Consider the following 22,253-nt stretch of genomic DNA (forward strand, 5'->3'; position numbering starts at 1 on the left):
GAAAAAGACACTCCAAAACCCAAAATGTCAAGTGTGTAAGTGCAACGAACTTAGTTCTATACAAACCTAACAAGTATTGAAAACACGTATAAGTTTTCAAACACCCTAACAACGCTTAAGTGTAAGTTTATAACTCATAACTTACCAAAAATTTCAAAAAGTGTGAAAAAAAATCTTTCAAGACTCAAAATGGCAACCATGGCTGTATGTAAAACTAACTTAGTTTGTAACAACCTAAAAGGTGTTCAAAAAATGTTTAAGTATCACTCGAACTTTAAAAACGACCTAATAATGCTTTAGTGTTACTTCATAACTCATAACCTACCAAAAAGTTCAAAAAATGTAGAAAAAGCACTCCAAAATCCAAAATGGCAACCAAGTGTGTAAGTGCAACAAACTTAGTCTCAACTTTAAAATTAGTGCGAGTTGGGAAATGTATTAACTCAAGCATGATGTAAAAACTTGAAACGACTTAAATATTTATTCACCATCACATAAAAACAGTAATTAAATATAGATAACATGTGTAAATAAAGGGAGAATCACCTTTCTAGCAGTAGCTTTAGAGTAAGACCAAACACCATCCTCCTACTTGTAAATCTGCTCGATTGTCTACTTTGTTCTACACTCGTCATTTCACCATCTCAGGCCATCCATTGAATTGGCCACCCAGCCTTGGCATACAAGAGTATGTCTCAGCCTGTTAACAAATACCACTAAAACTAAGCAAGACGAAGAAAAAAGTTTTCAAAAAATTACCTAACTTTTAGGTCTTCATGTGACCTTTAAGTACTTCTGTTTTCTCCTTCAACTCTTTGACAGATTGCTGAAATTATGTGTTTCTGCAATGTTTACCAGAACATGAAAGATTCATTACGAAAATAAATACCATGAATACAAACCATGAAGAAATAGTAAAACAGTCAATACAAGAAGAAAAAAGTTCACTTGAAAACGACCTAAAACAGTATCACTTGAACAAAATGTGTCTAAGTATCACTTGAACTTTCAAAACGACCTAAAACAGCTTACGTGTAGGTTCGTAACTCATAACCTACGAAAAAAGTTCCAATAGTGTGAAAAAAGCACTACAAGACCCAAAATGGCTACCAAGTGTGTAAGTGTAACAAACTTAGTTCAAACCAACCTAAAACGTGCTCAAAACGTGTCTAGGTATTACTTGAGTTTTCAAAACGACCTAGCAAATCCTAAATGTAGGTTCGTAACTCATATAATCTACCAAAAAGGTTGAAAAAAGCATTTCAAGACCAAAAATGACAACCAAGTGCAACAAACTCAATCTAACCTAAAATGTATTCAAAACATGTTGAGCCAACAAAGATACACACCAGCAAACTTTTGAACATAGGACCCTCCTAAACTACTCACTTTTGAACATAGGACTTCCTCAACTATCTACTCACTTCTGAACATACAACCTTGATAGAACACTTATGTACTGTTTCTATTATATTGATATTTGAGACTTAAAGTTGCAATAGAAAGAAAATTACAGAGAAATTACAAACAACAAGCAAAGAAACCCTCCTAATCCAAAACAGAAATAAACACAATTCAAAATACTACAATTAAAACCAGAACAATTCTGGCAGGCCCTTCCTTTTACTAAAAACTGCCTGCCCTTTCCCATCTCCCTCTCATCCATTTAACTTCCTGTTTTAGATAACTGTCATCCTTTTGAATAAGTAACTGTGTTGATTACTAACGTGCCTTACTTTCCTTTCTTCTATTATAAGTAAAATAACAATGGTGGTCTAACAGACCTCCTAAACTATCCACTCTAGAGCATGTTAAATCACCAATTCATCCAAAAACTAATGACGTAAATGTAATATTATATCTTCAACGTAAATGTAAATGTAAACTAATGACACTACAAGTGATTTTGAAACTAAGACATTGAAGCAGTCTGTTAGGAAGGGTGATGGAACCAGCAAGAGTGGGGGGAGTTCTTTAAAACAATCAGAGGTCAAGAGAAAGAAGGGATCAGCTAAATCTATTTCTGGAAAAAACGTGAAAAGATTGTCAGGTGATGATGATAAAAAGGAAACCACACCTGTGCTGAAACCAGCCTCCAAAAATTGGAAGTAAATCAAAGGATCAAGGCACTCTTGAAATTGGAAGTAAACGTGGTAGCACAGGTCCAAAAATCGCTGGCAAGTCGAAGAATGATGATGCCGAATCCAACAAGACTAGCAAATCTAAGGACGATGAGACATCCACACCTGCCGCTGTTGCAAAGTCCAACAAGCAAGATGTATCGAAGACGGGGAAGTCCAAACAAGAAACCCCAAAAACTCCCGTTTCAAAAGGCAAGTCTACCAAAACAGGCGATAAGTCTAATAATACCAATCTCTCCACCAAGGTTAAGTTCACATCTTCAAAAGCAAAAGAAAAAGAAAGTGGAGATGTGAAGCATTCATCAACTTCTGGGAAAACAATGGAGAACTCAAAGGGAAAGTCACTAAATTCATCCAATGATCAGGGCAGTGAATCCAAGTCAGGAAAGAAAAGAAGAAGAGAGTCAAAAGGTTGATAACCACGTCTATTCCAAAAAGGTTGGAGTTGTCTATTCTTGGCTCAGTTTGCACCACATATTTGCAAATTCTACTATGAGTAGTTCTTGGCAAACTTGATCTCTGGATCTGATGATGTCTCTCATTGGCACATTTTCGAGATTGTCGTATATTCTTAGTTAGGTAGGTTAGCAGCAATTATAGGAGTATGGCAGTTCTCTTTGTAGTTGTTTGGCGCTATTCATGTCATCTGTGGGAGGTAAATGACCAATAAAAAATAATACGCAATAAAAAAGAATCAGAAAGAAAACAATATGCATTTTTGTTTTCAAATTCTTGGTGAAATCACAATTCAGAAATGAAATTTGGTTCATTCTCCACGATAATATGGTGACCTAAATAACATAAGTTTCAGAGTCATGGGAGATTAAAAGCCTTGCTAATTGCTCAAACTCTGAATGCAAAGGCTTTTCCCATGTGAAGGAACCCAGAGAACCAGCCAAAGCAGCATGCTTCTTCCCAATGCAAGAACATTCAGTGTATCTTCTGATTATGTACTGAATGCAGTAGGAAAAATGATATGAAGTTGTAATTCAAGCTAAGGTTTTGTTGCATAAACCAAAAACTTAAATGGATAAAACACAAAATGCATCCTATTCCCACCTTATGCCTACTACATCGCTAACAATACACTTACTGCAGCACCAAGATACAGCTTGTAGCCAAATTTCAGAAGGAAAAAATATATTCAGATTTCTGCATATCGAGAATTCGGTGAAACGCACCTGAGTTTATTTACTCAACTAATCCACAACAATTTGTGATATGAACACTCTTGGCAGAGGTCCATTGACCCCATCACCATCGGCAGCAGCATTAGAAATGAGCTGTTTCCACCAACATATTACTACATTGAACCAAGCAAGGAAGGACCAAAAACAGTGTAAATGGGACGTATGGTTACTCCATTTTCCCTGTTGTTGGGTCCAAAACTACCCATCGCTCATTCCATTTCCTCAACTGCAAACATTGTAATAGAGAAAATCAGATTTGCTACAATGAAGGCTCATTGCCATAAAAAATGCTGTCTAAGAACAGAAACGCAGAAAATAGAAGGCTGATCAAACGTGACCACAATTCTGCATATGCGCACTACAAAACAGTCTGAGAATACTATCACATCGACGGCCATATTCATAAACACAAATATGCCGACAGTTAGATCACGAACATGGGCATTTCTCACATTTCTAATCTCCTTGAAATCACAAATCCCGACGTCCTAATCTTAATAAGTACTTCTAGGTGATTTAATTAAGTCTTCAAATATCACTAAAACAGTCGGAACGATTTAAATGGAAGACCTAAAGGCAGCGCAATTAAGCAGTAACCATCAATTCAAAACAAAAGGAAAGACAGAAAGAGTTGCAATGCGTTAGTTTACTGTTTCAGATCGCTTTAGAAGGGGACCCTGCAACAAATTCCGACCAGACCCAGAGGCCAGCTGCCGCTTGATCTTCTCCAAACTGTCCCCGGCATCTTCCGCTCTCTCCACCAACAACAATCATAAATTAAAAACATGTCGAGCCAACAAAGATACACACCAGCAAACTTTTGAACATAGGACCCTCCTAAACCTTAAACAGATTTTGCAGTGGGCTTCCGACTCAAATAAACAGCCTCCATGCTCCCCAAAACGTTCCTAAGAAAGGATTCATCTCCCTACCAACCAACATGCATCACATCCCATAACTTTCATTTCTTCATAAAAAATGTAACTAACTCAAGGTAAAAAAAAAAAAAAAACAGAACAAGAACACTAACCAACTTCTAAGGAATCAGCTCCCTGCCAACATGCACCACATCCCATAACTTTAATTTCTTCAAATACAAAGGATTTAACTCAAAGTAAAAAAAAAAAAACAGAACACGAACTCTAACCAACAAAAATAGAAAAACCAACCTTAACCCTTGATCCTTGCAGTCCATCGAGAGGTTCAGCACTGGACATGATCGAGAACATTCGGTTCCCAGCCACAGGTTTGGCCATCGACGAAGATTTTCAGAGGGAAATGAAATTTTTGGAAATGGGTAGTGAACAAAAGTAAGGCTGAAATGATTTTGTTTGGAGAGTGGGCAAAATTCTGGCGAGTGAGGAGAAAAGGGAATACATGGGGTTCGGTTTACAGGGATTTTTCTTAATGATTGTTGGAAGAACAAAGAGATTGTGAGGAGATTTAAGGGTAACGACACAAATGCAGAATGTTAAATCCAAAAAGGCGAAATGGCCAATTGAATATTTAAGGAAGTTTGATCTGCCTGCTAGCTGTTTTCTTGCTTCTTTATGGAAATGTTGCAGAAAGAGTAGAACGATGACATAGTGCATAATGTGTTTCTCTTTACAAAGTAACCAATGACTTACAAGAAAGACACCACACAACAAATGACCATTGGAAAACAATATACATATGAAAAGCTAAAAAAATTTGCAGAAATTGAAAATGAAATTTAAAGTAGAAAAGAAATGAAAGAAAAATACCCTAAAAGTTGCAAGTGCAATATGATCATAACCAATTAGTATCACCATCAAAAGATCGAACAAGCTCCAAAGTGGATTTTACAGTGTGATTCTGACTCACATAAGCAGTCTCCAGGACTGCAAAACCATTTCTAAGAAAGGATCATCACAACCCATAACTTTAAATTCTTCAAAAACAATGCAATGAAATCAAATCAGAAAAAAACAGAACAACAATAACTAAAAAATAAACCTTAACCCTTGATCCTTGCAGTCCATTGGAAGGTTCGGCACTCGACAAGATCGAGAACAATCGATTCCTAGCAGCAGGTTTCGACATCGACAAAGAATTTCCGAGGGAAATGAAAATTTTGGAAATGAGTAGTGAAGAAAAATAAGGTTGAAACGATTTTGTTTGGGGAGTGGGAAAAATTATGGCCGATGGGGAGAAAAGGGAAGACATGGGGTTCGGTTTACAGGGATTTAACAAAGACATTGTGAGGAGATTTAAGGGCAACGACAAGAATGGCAGAATGTTAAAACCCAAAAGACTAAATGGCCAATTGAATGTTTAAGCAGATTGATCTGCCTATTAGTTGTTTTCTTGCTTCTTTACGGAAATGGGGTAGAAAGAGTAGAACGATAACATAGTTCACTTTGTTCTTCTCTTTATAAAGTAGCCAAAGACTTAAAAGAAAGACATTGCACAACAAGTGACCATTAAAAAATAATATACATACGAAAGAATAAAAAATAAGCAGAAATTGGAAGTAGAAAAGAACCAAAGAAAAATACCCAAAACTTCAAAATGCAATATGATCATAACAGATTGGTATCATCACGAACAGATCGAACAAACTCCAAAACAGATTTTGCATTGGGCGTCCAACTAAAATAAACAGCATCCATGCTCGCCAAAACGTTCCTAAGAAGTGACACCATTTCACAACAAGTAGCCAATGACTTAAAAGAAAGATATTGCACAACAAGTGACCATTAGAAAATAATAAACAGAAGAAAGAATAAAAAGATAAGCAGAAATTGGAAGAAGAAAAGAAATGGAAGAAAAATACCCCAAAACTTCAAAATGCAGTATGATCATAACAAATTTGTATCATCATGGACAGATCGAACAAACTCCAAAACAGATTTTGCAGCGGGCTTCCGACTCAGATAAACAGCCTCCATGCTCCCCAAAACGTTCCCAAGAAAGGATTAAGCTCCCTACAAAAAACAATGTAACTAACTCAAGGTAAAAAAAAAAAACAGAACAAGAACACTAACCAACTTTTAAGGAATCAGCTCCCTGCCAACATGCATCACATCCCATAACTTTAATTTCTTCAAATACAAAGGATTTAACTCAAAGTAAAAAAAAAAACAGAACACGAACTCTAACCAACAAAAATAGAAAAACCAACCTTAACCCTTGATCCTTGCAGTCCATCGGGAGGTTCGGCACTGGACATGATCGAGAACGTTCGGTTCCCAGCCACAGGTTTGGCCATCGACAAAGATTTTCAGAGGGAAATGAAATTTTTGGAAATGGGTAGTGAACAAAAATAAGGCTGAATGATTTTGTTTGGAGAGTGGGCAAAATTCTGGCGAGTGAGGAGAAAAGGGAATACATGGGGTTCGGTTTACAGGGATTTTTCTTAATGATTGTTGGAAGAACAAAGAGATGTGACGAGGTAAATGTAATATTATATCTTCTAACCATTGTCAACTTAAATATGTTTTTTACTATAACCAGTGGGTTTGCTGAAATTGAATGATCAATCCATAAAATAAAAATTAAGTTGGAAGTAGAAGAAATGGGAGGAAGAAAAATACCCCAGAAGTTCTAAAAGCGATATGATCTCAATAAATTGTATCATGATGAACAGATCGAACAAGCCCCAAAACAGATTTTGCAGTGGGATTCCGACTCGGATAAACTGACTCCATGCTCAACAAAACATTCCTAATAAAGGATTCAGCTTGCTATCAACATGCATCACAACCCATGACGTTAAATTCTTCAAAACCAATGCAATTAAATCAAAGCAGAAAAAAACAGAACAAGAACTCAAACCAACGATAACAAAAGAATAAACCTTAACCCTTGATCCTTGCAGTCCATTGGGAGGTTCAGCACCGGACATGATTGACAACAATCGATTCCCAGCTGCAGGTTTCGGTATCGACAAAGAATTTCCAAGGAAATGAAAATTTTGGAAATGGGTAGTCAAGAAAATTAAGGTTGAGAGGATTTTGTGTGGAGAGTGGGAAAAATTCCGGCCGGGGGGAGAAAAGGGAAGACATGGGGTTCGGTTTACAGGGGTTTTTCTTAATGATTGTTGGAAGAACAAAGAGGTTGTGAGGAGATTTAAGGGCAACCAAAAGAATGGCAGAATGTTTGATCTGGCTTGCTTCTTTATGGAAATGTCGTAGAAACAGTAGAACGATGACATAGTTCCCTTTGTTTTTCTATTCACCAAAAAACCAATGACTTAAAAGAAAGACATTGCACCACATATGAGCATTAGAAAACAATATACATAAGAAAGAATAAATAATATGAATATGCAGATATTGAAAATGAAATTGGAAGTAGAAAAAAAAATGGAACGAAGAACAATACCCCAAAATTTCCAAATGCATTATGATCATAAAAATTTTGTATCAACACGAACTGATCGAATAAGCTCCAAAATGGATATTGCAGTGGGATTCCGACTCAGATAGGCAGTGTACAGTCTTGCCAAAACGTTCCTAAGAAAGGATCATCAAAACCCATAACTTTAAATTCTTCAAAAATAATGGAATTAAGTCAAGGCAGTACAATACGAAACAAAAACTCTAACCAACGATAAGAAAGAAATAAACCTTCACCCGTGATCCTTGCAGTCCATTCGGGGGTTCAGCACTGGACTTGATCGAGAACAATCAGTTCCAAGATGCAGGTTTCGGCATAGACGATGATTTTCCAAAAAGTGAAATGAATTTTTTGGAAATGGGTTGTAAAGAATTTGTTTCGAGAGTGGGCAAAATTCTGGCCGGCGTGGAGAAAAGGAAAGACATGGGGCTCCAATTCTAGGGATCTTTCTCAATGATTGTTGGGAGAACAAAGAGTTTGTGAGGACATTTAAGGGCAACGACAAGAATGGCACAATGTTAAATCCCAAAAGACTAAATGGCCAATTGAATGTTTAAGCAAATTGATATGCCTGTTAGGTGTTTTCTTGCTTCTTTACATAAATGGGGTAGAAAGAGTAGAACGATAACATAGTTCACTTTGTTCTTCTCTTTACAAAGTAGCCAACGACTTAAAAGAAAGACATTGCACAAATAGATACATATAAGTCTTAACTAGTCTAATAGCACCCTCCATTCATCTTCCCCTACACTGGCTATGGTATCAAAATTTTCAATTAAGTAATACGTCTACTAACGAACTTGAAAACAAAACACATCACACTAAAAAACACAAACATCACTTTAACCCAACAGAAGCAACTCTTTTTACCCTTGCACTCACTATCACATTACTATCATATTTGTCAACTGTCAAACTAACTCTTTTAAGTTATTTAGTGTGACTACAAAGTTATGAACACCATAATCTTAATTAAAACCTTTTAATAAATAAATGCCAAGTTACTACTCAAGAATGGCAAGGAATTCAAAAAACATGACAGCTATCCTAATTGGTTGAAAATGAGAAAAAGAAGACAACCTGTTTGGACTACAAAGCCAGCAGATATGATTCCTCAAATTTGACCATTCACTCTCCATACTCTACAAGTCTTCAAGCACATGATGCTGCCTACTTTCAGATGAGCAACATCATTCCGATCTTAACAGTCAGAAGAGCAAATCAAATCAATCCTAGCATATTCACAAATCACAACTAAAAAGTACAAACATTACAAAATAAAACATGCAGCGATATCAACAAGCATTCTGATAAATAATTAGCCAATTAATTGACATTACAAAATAAATAAAGAAAAAAATCATTGGAAAGATCACTGCTTAAATGAAATTTGAAATATCTCCCAATAGTTTTGATCGGTTGCCCGAGTTGTGAGAGTGATCGGTTGATATTGCGTGCTTCCTTCAAGCGCTCCCCAGCTGCACCTGTTAGCTTCTGCCTCCGGAACCAGGTAAATCAATAAGATTTATTCTACTTGTTTTAAAGCTACTTAAACCATCTGCCAGTCTCTGCACAATAAAGTACTAGTCAGAAATGTACCTTGTCTCATACTGAGTTACTTTTTCACATGATTTTTGCTAGCAGGATAAATTAGTTTAAGCTCTAGAAGGGAGTTACTTTTTCACATGATTTTTGCTAGCAGGATAAATTAGTTTAAGCTCTAGAAGGAACCAACTTATCCCCTTAAGGGAAACCAAAACAAATAATTAAGAATAATGAGGATACGAAGTGGTCCTCGAGAGTAACCAGTTACAAACCTAATGAAAAAAGCAAGATACAATTGTTATATTTCTGAAGTTCAGTTTTTCTTTAAGCCAACTTGAGACAAGAAGTAACCAACTGATGTGTAATGAAAATACTCACTTCAGAAATTTATTTTGGTTTTCCACTGAGAAACTTTTGATAACTTCCCAAAACATCTAAAAATTCAAATTCTGAAGTTCCCACATTTGGTTTTTCAATCCAGCAGAAGCATAAAAGAACATCATTAAAAAAGTGAAGATATTTCTCCGTTTCCTATCACAAATTTCTTGATCATGGTTGTGCCTGACCAAACAGAGCATTACAAACAATACAAGTCCAAAGTTTGTTTTCATAGTCATAGAAACATAAGAGAGGACTAGAAGTCTGAATAATGGTAATCAATTTATCACCCAGTTTCAAACACTAATACAGGCATATACATTGTATGAATTCGAAATTAATTGAAAAATATTAAAAAGAATCTAAACGATGACCAACTCCCTAAACTCCAAAGACTTCAAAAACCATCTCCCAATTACCCGGGTGAGATCTTCCAACATCATCTACAATTATGAAATTCCGATTGCACTACAATAAATCTAGTATTCGATATCCTAAACCAAGAATTGTTCAACCTCCAAAGGAAGATTAATTGTAACTAATCTTCTTGCAAGATTTCAAATTTTCAAAATTTTGTCGAACACAATATGCAAAACAATTACGCAAAACAATTACGCAGAAAAGAAAAGAAACAAAAATACATATATAGAAAAAAGGGTTTAATAGAACTTACCCTATGATAACCACTTGAATAAGTAGTATGTGTCCGTAGCTCATCAACATCCAAGCTGTCCAGTGAACCTGATATTGAAAGCTGAAATGAAATAGACCAGTCAAAGACAGCAACTCGATTGTCTTACTGACCAAACCAAGTTGGCTCTTTGCTTTTTTATGGGATTTTTCTGATGTATATTGCATGTGTTGTTTGTTTTTTTATAGCTCTTGATTGTCTAACCTTTTTACGTTTTGCATTGCAAGTCTCTCTTTTGTTTCTTTGGTATGCAATGTGGTAACAAGGTCTTGCTAGAACCGGTGGGCTAACCTTTCTATGGTTCTAAACTTAGTTTCTAAGTTTGACTGCTCCCTTCGGAGTGACAACAAGCCTCGTTTTCCCCCTACTATGGAACGGGGAGGATTCCTCCTCTTTTCAAAGCCCTCGTCAAACTCAATGCTAAGTTTGACTGCTCCCTTCGGAGTGACAACAAGCCTTGTTTTCCCCCTAATGTGGATCGGGGAGGATTCCTCCTCTTTTCAAAGCCCTCATCAAACTCGATGCTATGTTTAGAACGCTAAGAGTAGGTGGTCTGGTTTTGGTTAGGCCAAAAGTGAAGTTTTCCCCCATTTTTTATGGGCTTTTTCTAATGTATATTGGATATGTTGTTTGATTTTTTTTATAGCTCTTGATTGTCTTACTGTTTTATGTTTTGCATTGTCAAGTCTCTCTTTTTTTCTTTGGTATGCAATGTGGTAACTAGGCCTTGCTAGAACCGGTGGGCTAACCTTTCTATGGTTCTACATTTAGTTACTAATTAAGTTTGATTGCTCCCTTCGAAGTGACAATAAGTTTTGTTAATGTCGACCCTTTTCTAAAGGGATTTAGTTCATTGTGGCTAGACAAGAGGCTTCTAACTCATGTTTGACAAGACAAATTTGTTAAAACCATCCCAGTTTCTAAAGAGTGCCTCCTATCCTTTTTTACTCTATCTAGGCTAGGTTTGGACTAAGTGCATCATAGGTAAGTCACGACAAAGCAACAAAGGAAGACAAAGCTAGAAAAGTATCCATGCACTTATTTATTATACATGCAATCAAGCATTCACAACACACATACCATTTTCTCAATCATGCATTCACATCTCAATAAGAAATAGCTAAAAGGAGCTTAAAACAAAAAAGACAGCAGCTTATGCTCAAATTTCAGCACATATACTCATCAAAATTCAGAATTTCACATCATAAAACCCGAGCTCAGTGCTCAAGGGTTGCCAATCATGCTTTTTATGCAAGATCTAATTAAGCTAAGAAGGTATAATGCTCATTATTGTATGGAAAGAATTCTGAAAATTTTTGAAATTTGGGCAAAATTTGAACCCCCAAGTTTACACTAAACATGCAAGCTAAGCAAGCCATTACCCACAACCTACTCAAAAAAATTGCTTTTTTTGTCCTAAAAGCTTTTGAAAATCAAAGTAAATGGAGAAAAAATAAGGGGGGAACTATGGACTCCCCTGGAAGGATCGACATCCTTGACTTTGGTTTGAAGCTTGCATGGATAAACCTTTTCATTCCTTTTTCTTTGATTATTCATCCTTGTTCCTGAAAATCAAAGGAAATTCTCTCAATTTTATATATTTACTAAAAATTAGGATACATATAAGTCTTAACTAGTCTAATAGCACCCTCCATTCATCTTCCCCTACACTGGCTATGTATCAAAATTTTCAAATTAAGTAATACGTCTACTAACGAACTTGAAAACAAAACACATCACACTAAAAAACACAAACATCACTTTAACCCAACAGAAGCAACTCTTTTTACCCTTGCACTCACTATCACATTACTATCATGTTTGTCAACTGTCAAACTAACTCTTTTAAGTTATTTAGTGTGACTACAAAGTTATGAACACCATAATCTTAATTAAAACCTTTTAATAAACAAATGCGAAGTTACTACTCAAGAATGGCAAGGAATTCAAAAAAACATGACAGCTATCCTAATTGGTTGAAAATGAGAAAAAGAAAGTTAGCCAGACAACCTGTTTGGACTACAAAGCTAGCAGATACGATTCCTCAAATTTGACCATTCACTCTCCATACTCTACAAGTCTTCAAGCACATGATGCTGCCTTCTTTCAGATGAGCAACATCATTCCGATCTTAACAGTCAGAAGAGCAAATCAAATCAATCCTAGCATATTCACAAATCACAACTAAAAAGTACAAACATTACAAAATAAAACATGCAGCGATATCAACAAGCATTCTGATAAATAATTAGCCAACTAATTGACATTACAAAATAAATAAAGAAAAAAATCATTGGAAAGATCACTGCTTAAATGAAATTTGAAATATCTCCCAATAGTTTTGATCGGTTACCCGAGTTGTGAGAGTGATCGGTTGATATTGCGTGCTTCCTTCAAGCGCTCCCCAGCTGCACCTGTTAGCTTCTGCCTCCGGAACCAGCTACTTAAACCATCTGCCAGTCTCTGCATAATAAAATGATTATGAGCCTAAATTTTACAAGTACCAGTCCGTTGAATATAGAAACGTGATACTCATGCTTTTCCATCCTAAACAACAGAACTATCTGCACTTCGATTTACAAATTCATTGCCTTTTTCCGACAGTGCTCACAACTGTTAGTTGTTACAGGTATACTTCTTTTATTTATTTATTTTACTAAATTCAGTAATACCATATTCCAGATATTAGCAACATTATTTTAGCATTACCTTGGATCGGGATTCAACAACACAGGTAAAAAAAGCAGTATGTGATAGCGAACTCTCAGGAACGGTCGGGTTAGAAGAGGGAGGCCTAGGTGGAAGCGGGCTCTTCAGGATTTGGAATCGAAAACCGATCTGAGGGTGGAGAATTTTCTTTGGAAGACTTGGGTTTCCGAGTGGGTCTGCGGCCCTTGATTTCGGCACCGTTAAGGCTAGAAGAAGAAGAAAGTGGTGGATCGACGAGATGGGTATGTCGCAAGATAGAGTTTCTTGGCTGCTTCACGTTAGAGAGGAAGAGCGAAATTTTGGAGGTATAGGAAGAGCGAAACGGAATTTGAGAGATAGGAAATCGCAGGGTTTGAGGAAGACGAAGAAGAGAAGGGGAGATGAGAGGCAGAGTAAACCGATGGAGAAGAAAAAGGGGAAAGAAATTTGAAATAAAAGAGACCGTTGAGGTTGAAGAAGAGGGAAAAGAAAATTGACCGTTGAGGTTATTTAATTTTTGGATTAAATATTTTCTATGAAAATTAAAAAAGAAAAAGTTAAAAGGCAAATATTTTTTACTTTTTTTTATTATTTATTCTATGAAAATTCAATAATAAAAAAGCATCTATATTTGCTTTTAGTATGGTTCACATTTTTATTTATTTGACAAAAATCTAACTAAATTATCATTCATTTTGACCTAATATTGCAAATATAAATTTATATTTTGCATCTTAACTACTCTTTGGCATTTATAATATCATTGTTCCGCACCTCAATTTTTTTATTGTTGTCAAAAATAAACCTAATCCAAAATGAATTTTGGGAGTTTGAGTTCGACCGTGATTATTGTTGAATAATTTTATTTGGGATGCAAGTTTTTCACTTAGACATGGACATTTTGCTATTTTAGCAATTTAAATTTAAAATTTTCTTTTATCAAAAGTAAACCTCTTGTTTTAATGTTTTTCTGGTCATCCCTTTTAAATACAACTAATGACAAATGAATATAACAATTAAGAAATTCGTAGATATATAACAACATTTTAAACTAATTGCTGCAGTTATTTTAAATCACATATGTCATTCGCTTATAAGCCATAAGAGTCTATTAACGATATAAATCTATCACAAATATATTTTGCTACATTTACAATTTTTAAAAGATATTGTTATATACTTAATTATTATTCATAAAATCTGCTAATCCATTATACTTACCCTAAGTTAAATGAATAATGTCAAAAGTAAGTTTACTACGAAGGTAATTTGTGTGACCCTTTTATCCTAACGTAGGAAGTTTGTTCCACTCCATACCATTATTGAACTAAGAAGATTAAGTGTGTATTAGTATGTTTAAACAAGTATAATTATAGCAAAATCTATGAGTGATATATTTATATTAGCAATACAATATGTGTTACATATGCAAATATTTTGTATCTAATCGTTGTATTTGCAATTAACTCCATTCAAATATACAAATATAAACATAACTCTTTAACCTGAGTTTAGCTAGGATCACAAACTACAAAAAGAAAGTATGGAATATATTTAATTTGTTTTTTTTTTCTTTGAAGAAAATTTGGTGTGTAGCACATTATATATTTTTCTTTCCTTTAAAAAACAGTATTGATCTTATAATATACGGCCTTGCACAATGTATTCACCATAAAGATCATATAATTGTAGAGATGTATAGAAGGTCTGATAAACAACATAAACGAAAAGTTCTAATCCTTGAAATTGTAAACATTACCCATATCCTACAATAAAAGTCACATCAACTTGATATTTGTTGAAATTTAACAAAAATGAAAAGAAAGCAACGATAAACCAATGACGATGGAAGAAGATACAGTTTTCAAACACAACCAGCTATCCAAATTATTCATAATATGGTATTAGAAAATATATTGCAATTTGTAACCTCATAAGTTTATAAACAGAGTCAAAAATTAAAGGAAATTTTTTTATCAAGCTTATATTAGGACTTTATACTACTTATATGTAATTCTTAAGTTTTCTTCTTTTAGCTATAAAAGACACAAATTAAGAAAAAAAAATGACTTGATTGTCCATGTAAAGTTATGCCCCAACTTTTTTTCTTCTAACTTAAGAAAAGGAACACCAACAAATATCTATCCCCATAAACTAAAAAGCATAGGAAAATGATAGTAAAAGTAAAATCAACTTTTTCTGTTATCTTTTTCCTTCATTCATTTACTTCTAATTGAAAATAAACCAAAAGTCTAAAACCGATCAAATTATTGAAAACGAAAAAACAAGAAACATAACAGTGTGGAGAGGTAGTTATTATCAAGTATTTGATTTTGTTTAATAGATTCCAGTTGTGACAACCACAACAATTGTATGCATGAAGTTCATCATTCAAACAGATTCTGACAACAAATTTCAACACATCTGCAAGGCGAAAGAAGATAGGAATTAGGATAACAAGGTAATTAGAACACTGAAATAAATTTTAAAAATAATTTTATTGCCGATTGCTACTATAAGCATAATTATCTGCTTGTATAATTGTCTTGCATGATCTGACAAATACATTATGGTATTTGATATTCCATTCAGGTTGTATCTTGCATGTTACCAACAAAATCATGTGCTTAGTGATAAATTACTCTTAGACTGAGAAATACTCGAAAAAAAATCAAGAGTAACAACTCTTAGTTTCCCAGAAAAATTGAAACAAAATCATGACAAACCAACAACAAGAACTTCATAAACTTGTCTGATGAAAGCAACTCAAGAACAGTCTCAATGCAGATCATACATGAGTTCTTTGCTAAATATTTCCAAAGGCTAAAAAGAGTTAAGGAAAAAAAGAAAAACAATAATTACCTGTAATTTTCGTTGGTTCATGATCTTCTCTTGTCATTCCCTCACTTTAATCTCATAACTGAAAAGGAAAAGAGGAGGGAGGGGTGATTAAACTCATGCATGTACATAATGTCGAAACCAGCAAAATTACCACCCTATTAACTATGAAAGTCTGGTTGTGGTCGAAGTAGGGTGAAAGTCAGTGTAGATTAGGATAGATGTCACCGTGAAGCTCACTGTCGGTTGGGGGAGAACATAAAAATTGACTTTTTTCTTTTATAACAGGCTGACTGACCTACAGGCTGGGGTGAACTGGCTGGCAAGGAGGAAGTGACATGCTACCACTAGGTTGTGTTAGGTGTGAACAATGGACAATGGTGGCTAGAAGTGAGGGAAGGGCTTTGTCAAAGGGTCGTGCAGGGCTGAACTCCAACTGTCCAATATTAGTTTGTTCGCTTACTTTCTTTGTTTCACCCATATCAATGTCTGCAAAAATTCCCACAATATATAGAAATGGAAATAAAGATCCTTAAGTTCTTTGAGAAAAATCATAAATATAGCCACAAAATTTCTCCAATTATTTGTTACTTAAAAAAGTATAGAAATTGTCAACCAAGCTCAACTAACGCCTGTATGTATGTACTTAGAACCAAGAGGTCTCGGGTTTAAATCCCTCTACCCCGAATTTGTACTCATAAAAAGAAAAATACAGAAATTGTATGAATGAGGTGCACATTCACGTAATTTATACGATGATGTGAGAAATGCTATGATTGTAATGGATGCTCATAGTTTGGCTCGTAGCAATAGAAAAGCCCGAATCTTATTCTCAAAGTTGAGTCCTTTCTTCAGTGCAAAAAATGTGGTTTCCTGTCGGCTTGGGGAAAGATCAATTGCTGTCTCCACCTTGTTGACATTTCGCCCTGCATAATTATTGACAACGAGAAATAAATAGAAAGGTTATTCTACCATTTTTTTGGTTTTATGAGAACAAATTCAGAGAGCTAATTGCAAGCAATATTTGAAGTAAAGTTACACCTCCTGCCCCCCAGATCTTGCAGTAGTCAGTTCAATGTCCTTCGGATCAATCACTACTTCAACTTCATCTGCCTAGATGCAATAATAACATAAGCTCAACAAATCAAGATAAACATAGCTGATCAAGATGCAAATGCAACGGAGAACAAAGTCAAATAAGAGAAATTATCATATCCAAATTGTTAACACTCCTACAGAGAAACAGTACGAACACTATGAATATCAACTATATATAAGGATAACTGTATAGTAATGCACTTGGATTTTCATGTTAAGGCACTAGTGTGATATGACAGAACATTTTAATCGGCCACTCCACATTAATCCATCATCTAGGTATTTTTAACAGAGAGATAGCTTTTCACATTATAATTGTTAATGGCAAAAATGGAGCACAATAGCATATCAGGGACCTATAAAGGAAATGGGGAAAGAATTAACATTAGACAACTGTCCAGGACAAACTTAGCAAATTCAGGTAATATTCTACCACACATTAGTCTGATTAACGCATGCAATTCTTATTTGACAAGTATCAGACAGTTCTTATTTCACAATTTATAGTGAACTTATGGAATAGTTTACCTCTAGCATGATGACTACTGTAGTCGTAGAAGTATGCATACGGCCCTGTGTTTCTGTTTGAGGAACACGTTGAACTCAATGAAAACCAGACTCTTATTTCGATTTACTGTAGACACGTTATCCTTTGATTTCTGTCACATAAGTTTCGTGTCCCCCCTTTTCAGCCAGAAAAGTAAACAACGAAAATTCTTCAATATATATACAGAAAGCACTAGGATATTGACTTCTGGGATGTCTGGAGGCACATACCTTAGAACTTGAAACAGGGAAAAACTTCCATGAATTCCGCTCACTGTATTTCTGGTACATACGGACATGTTATATAATTGGAAAAAATGAGTTAGAGAAGAAGAAACGACAATGTAGAAAAATGTATTTGAGAAAAGAAGGGGGTAAAATCAAAGCAGGACAGGAACGGAAGAGACATCAGAGTTTGGACTATGTAACTTGTAAGTTTTACAAAGCCTAACTATCCTATTCACTGTTCAATTTTCTATACACTTATAAGGCCTAAATTGTTGGTAAGAAAAAGATTGGAGCATAGGTCACCTCTAATGGATTGATGAGAAAATTCAAAATTTAACATCTTAGTCGTATCTTTTGAATAAAAATAAAAATAAAGCCCATCTTAGTTGTAATTATGTAAAAAAAAAAAAAAGACAATTAATGTGATTATTCATGAATTGATTTGGGTGGGCTATTTCAAGATAAAAGTACCAAACAAAAGACTAGAATGGGTTATTTAGTTATGTAATCACAACTGCCATTTCTCCTCCATAAGAAAAACAAACAATTTCTCTAAATTTCATCTATATATATATATGTATTTATCAAATGAATCATATCAATAAGGACGGGAAACAACAAAGAAAAATTAAAATGGCCAATAACTCTTGTCTCATTATTATCTCTCTCGTTGGAGTTCTTTCGTTCACCATCATTTCAAATGTGGCATCATCTAATGACGTCGTTTCCACCATCTGTCCAAAAACCTCAAATCCACAATTTTGTTCAAGTGTGTTGAAATCTGCAGGCACTACAAATCTAAAAGGCTTGGCTGTATACACCTTAAACCTTGCTCATACAAATGCTGAAAAATCTTTGACTCTAGCCAACTCACTGGCAAAAACCGCCACCAATCCTCAACTTAAGCAACGATATTCGTCTTGTGCTGAGAGCTATGATGAAGCTATTGGTGACATTGAAAATGCCCAAAAGGACTTGGCACTTGGGGACTTTAATGGTGTCAATATTGTAACTTCTGGTGCCATGACTAATATTGGTGACTGTCAGGATAAGTTCGCACAGCCGCCTAAGGATACATCGTTGCTTTTGAAGAATGGCAAGACTCTAAATGATATATGCAGCATTATTTTGGTTATATCCAATCTTCTTTGAAGGCTATGTACTTGAAGATTTTAATCAATAAATAAAATGAAGTTTAATTTTTAAAATAATAACATTACAGTGGGATGGTGATCGGAATTGATTACTTTGGTTAAAATTTAAAATTAGATAAAAAAAATCAATTAATAGATAATTCCAACTAATCAAAATAACTAAATAAAAGACGAGATTTGAAAATATAATATCCTAATAGACACTAATAGACTTATATTAATAGATAATTTCCTGCCGATGAAAAATTACTAAAGTTGTACTATATTTTATAAATATTTTAAAACATTACATAAACACTAATTAAAGTTGGGTTTAGTAGCAAAAAGTTACAAATTTATGGACACCTTCTTTTAGGGAAAAAAATACAGAGTAATATTACCTTGACATGATGTAAACTAAATTTGTAATCAGCGTTGAAATCTCTACTATATTAAATGCGCTCGTGGAGAAAAAAAATTATATACATCTATTTTATTCTTAAATTGTCGAAAAAAATTTATATTACTTTTTGTGATCTAACGTAGTTGTGACTTTTCTATTGTAAGTGTCCATTTTAATGTTTGGAAAGAAGATTTTTCCAATTTTTTAGTTTACAAAATAAAGTTCTATATTTTAAAAAATAAAACCTTATGTCGAATATGTGTAACTAATATTGATAGGATGTGACTAGTTGATCTTCGAGATACGATGCATTCTGTTTAGAGTGGAGATGGTTGCACACACATCAAATTGGTGCATTGATTCCTCCAAACTTACATGTAAAATGTACGTGTAAAAGAAAAACAAAATAAACTCTTGCAGTTACACATTAGAAAAAAAAAACGTCACGAAATCCCAAAGTTCAAAAGAAAACAAACACACACAAAAGGGGATTTAATTGATTCAAAGTAGTAACGAATGGTGAAAAATTGCATCATTTCTTGTGATTTCACATTGACATATTAGAATAAAAAATTATCGTATTCTATATATTACAATATTGGATCAAATATTAATACATTAATTCAATTATTTAATTACTACAACAATGAATTTCTTTTTCTTTTTTAAATAATAATTTTACCATTAATATTGTATAATATTTGTTTATTATATGCTAAAGCATATTTAAAAATTAAATAGAATTAAGATATTTCACGTGAATATGTGCACGTGTTTCAATTGAAAAGATTGAAACAATAGTCACAAATGATTTTTTCATAAAACAAAACATTCGTAACCAAATCTAAATATGCACTTTCATAATAAAGGACCAAAACTCATATTGCGTAGAATTGAGCATGGTTTAAATGAAATTATTAAGAAAATACTTACACTTTACACCAGGTTTTTTGGCAACATATATAGTGAGAAAACTCAAAATTTACCCTCTTACTTGTATCTTTTCAATAAAAAAGTGCATCTTAGTTGTAATTATGTCAAAATAAAATAAAAAAAAAGAACCAGTCAATTAACATGGTTATTCATTCATTGATTTGGGTGAACTTTTTGAAGATAAAAATTCCCTATTCTGGTGGTTGAGGAGCTTTTCGATGAATTAAATGGAGCAAACTGGTTTTCAAAGATTGATTTAAAGGCGGGGTTCCATCAGATCAAAATGTGTGGAGAAGACATCGAAAAAACAGCATTTCGAACACATGATGGACACTATGAATTTATGGTTATGGCATTCGGCTTAACTAATGCCACATCCACTTTCCAAGCTCTAATGAACTCAATATTTAAACCATTTTTGCAGAAGTTCATATTAGTATTTTTCGACGACATACTAATCTACAGTGAGAACTTGGAAAATCATCTGAAGCACATTGGGTTAGCATTGGAAATCCTGAGAAAGAATGAGTTATATGCAAACCAGAAGAAGTGCAGCTTCGCGCAAGAACGTATTGATTATTTGGGTCATATCATTTCAGGACAAGAAGTTGAAGTGAACCCCGAGAAAATCAGAGCAATCAGGGAATGGCCTATACCCAGTAATATAAGAGAGGTACGAGGATTACTGGCCTCACCTGTTACTAAAGAAAGTTCGTTCAGCACTATGGCTTCATTGTCGCACCATTGACTCAACTACTTAGGAAAGGGGGATTCCAGTGGACTGAGGAGTCTAAGGAGGCATTCCAACAACTACAAAATGCCATGATGACCCTGCCCGTTTTGGTGTTGCCTGATTTCAATGCCACCTTTGAAATGGAAACAGATGCATCGAGATATAGGGTAGGAGTCGTACTCGTCCAAGCCAAGCGCCCCATAGCATACTTTAGCCATACGTTAGCCTTAAGAGATAGGGCCAAGCCTGTATATGAAAGGGAATTAATGGCAGTAATCTTGCCTGTGCAACGATGGCGACCATATCTGTTGGAAAGAAAATTTATTGTGAAGACCGATCAGAAATCCTTGAAGTTCTTATTACAACAAAGAGTGATACAGCTTCAGTATCAGAAATGGGTAGCGAAGCTAACGGGATACTCATTTGAGGTGGTCTACAAACCCGGCTTGGAGAATAAAGCAGCAGACGCCTTGTCTTGGATGCCTCCTACAGTTAACCTCGGTAGCATAACAGCTCCTACATTGGTTGACATTCTGGTGATTAAAAAGGAAGTCGAAGCGGATGAAAAGTTGAGCAAAATAATGGAAGAACTACAAGCAATGGAAGAAGGAACAGAGGGTAAATTCTCCATCCGACAAGGTATGTTAAGATATAAGGATAAGTTTGTGCTGTCCAAAACATCTACATTGATACCCACAATCCTACATACTTACCATGATTCGGTACTTGGAGACCATTCTGGATTTTTATGCACATACAAACGACCAACTGGTGAGCTATATTGGGAAGGAATGAAGGCGGATGTTAAGAAGTATTGTGAGGAATGTGTAATATGTCAGAAGAACAACTCCCTAGCACTATCCCCCACCGGACTGCTGCTGTCCCTGGACAGTCCAAACAATATTTGGAGCGATATATCTATGGACTTTATCGAGGGCTTACCAAGATCGAATGGTTTCGAAGTCATCTTTGTAGTGGTGGACAGATTCAGCAAATATATTTGTTAAGGAGATTGTCCGACTTCATGGCTTTCCCAAATCGATAGTGTCCGACCGAGATAAGGTATTCTTGAGCAACTTTTGGCAAGAAATGTTCAAAATGGCAGGCACCCGATTAAATCGAAGCACCGCTTATCACCCTCAGTCGGATGGGAAAACTGAGGTGGTTAATAGGGGAGTGGAGACGTATCTGCGATGTTTTTGTGGAGAACGGCCTAAGGAATGGTCAAAATGGATACATTGGGCTGAATATTGGTACAACACTACTTTTTAGAGATCCGTAGGGGTCACTCCATTTCAGGCTATCTATGGACGTATGCCACCACCATTGATGTTTTATGGTGACCG

General features: G+C 34.9%; 1 protein-coding gene and 3 long non-coding RNA genes across 6 annotated transcripts; 1 reads left to right on the forward strand and 3 right to left on the reverse strand.

Moving 5' to 3' along the window:
- Positions 1-792: 792 nt before the first annotated feature.
- On the reverse strand, positions 793-4,196 carry LOC116404416. 2 transcript variants are annotated; one of them, XR_004217266.1, is made up of 3 exons: positions 3,982-4,196; positions 3,323-3,557; positions 793-842 (listed from the first exon to the last, which is right to left on the reverse strand). It is a non-coding gene; the product is annotated as an uncharacterized LOC116404416 (long non-coding RNA). The 2 variants fall into 2 exon arrangements; XR_004217267.1 differs by lacking the exon at positions 793-842 and adding an exon at positions 1,526-2,787.
- A 7,563-nt stretch (positions 4,197-11,759) lies between these two features.
- Positions 11,760-13,454, reverse strand: LOC116404453. 2 transcript variants are annotated; one of them, XR_004217293.1, is made up of 4 exons: positions 13,017-13,454; positions 12,661-12,770; positions 12,318-12,437; positions 11,760-11,872 (listed from the first exon to the last, which is right to left on the reverse strand). It is a non-coding gene; the product is annotated as an uncharacterized LOC116404453 (long non-coding RNA). The 2 variants fall into 2 exon arrangements; XR_004217292.1 differs by lacking the exon at positions 11,760-11,872 and having other exon boundaries at positions 12,241-12,437; positions 13,017-13,451.
- Positions 13,455-15,047: 1,593 nt separating this feature from the next.
- LOC116404690 lies at positions 15,048-16,638 on the reverse strand. Its single transcript, XR_004217699.1, has 2 exons — positions 15,858-16,638; positions 15,048-15,419 (listed from the first exon to the last, which is right to left on the reverse strand). It is a non-coding gene; the product is annotated as an uncharacterized LOC116404690 (long non-coding RNA).
- Positions 16,639-18,338: 1,700 nt separating this feature from the next.
- LOC116404498 (pectinesterase inhibitor-like) lies at positions 18,339-18,857 on the forward strand. The gene has a single exon (XM_031887015.1). It carries the CDS (start codon positions 18,339-18,341, stop codon positions 18,855-18,857), a length of 519 nt encoding a protein of 172 aa, XP_031742875.1.
- The last annotated feature ends 3,396 nt before the right edge of the window (positions 18,858-22,253 follow it).

The sequence above is a fragment of the Cucumis sativus genome, chromosome 6 (genome assembly GCF_000004075.3).
Source record: "Cucumis sativus cultivar 9930 chromosome 6, Cucumber_9930_V3, whole genome shotgun sequence".
Classification (NCBI taxonomy): Eukaryota; Viridiplantae; Streptophyta; class Magnoliopsida; order Cucurbitales; family Cucurbitaceae; genus Cucumis; species Cucumis sativus.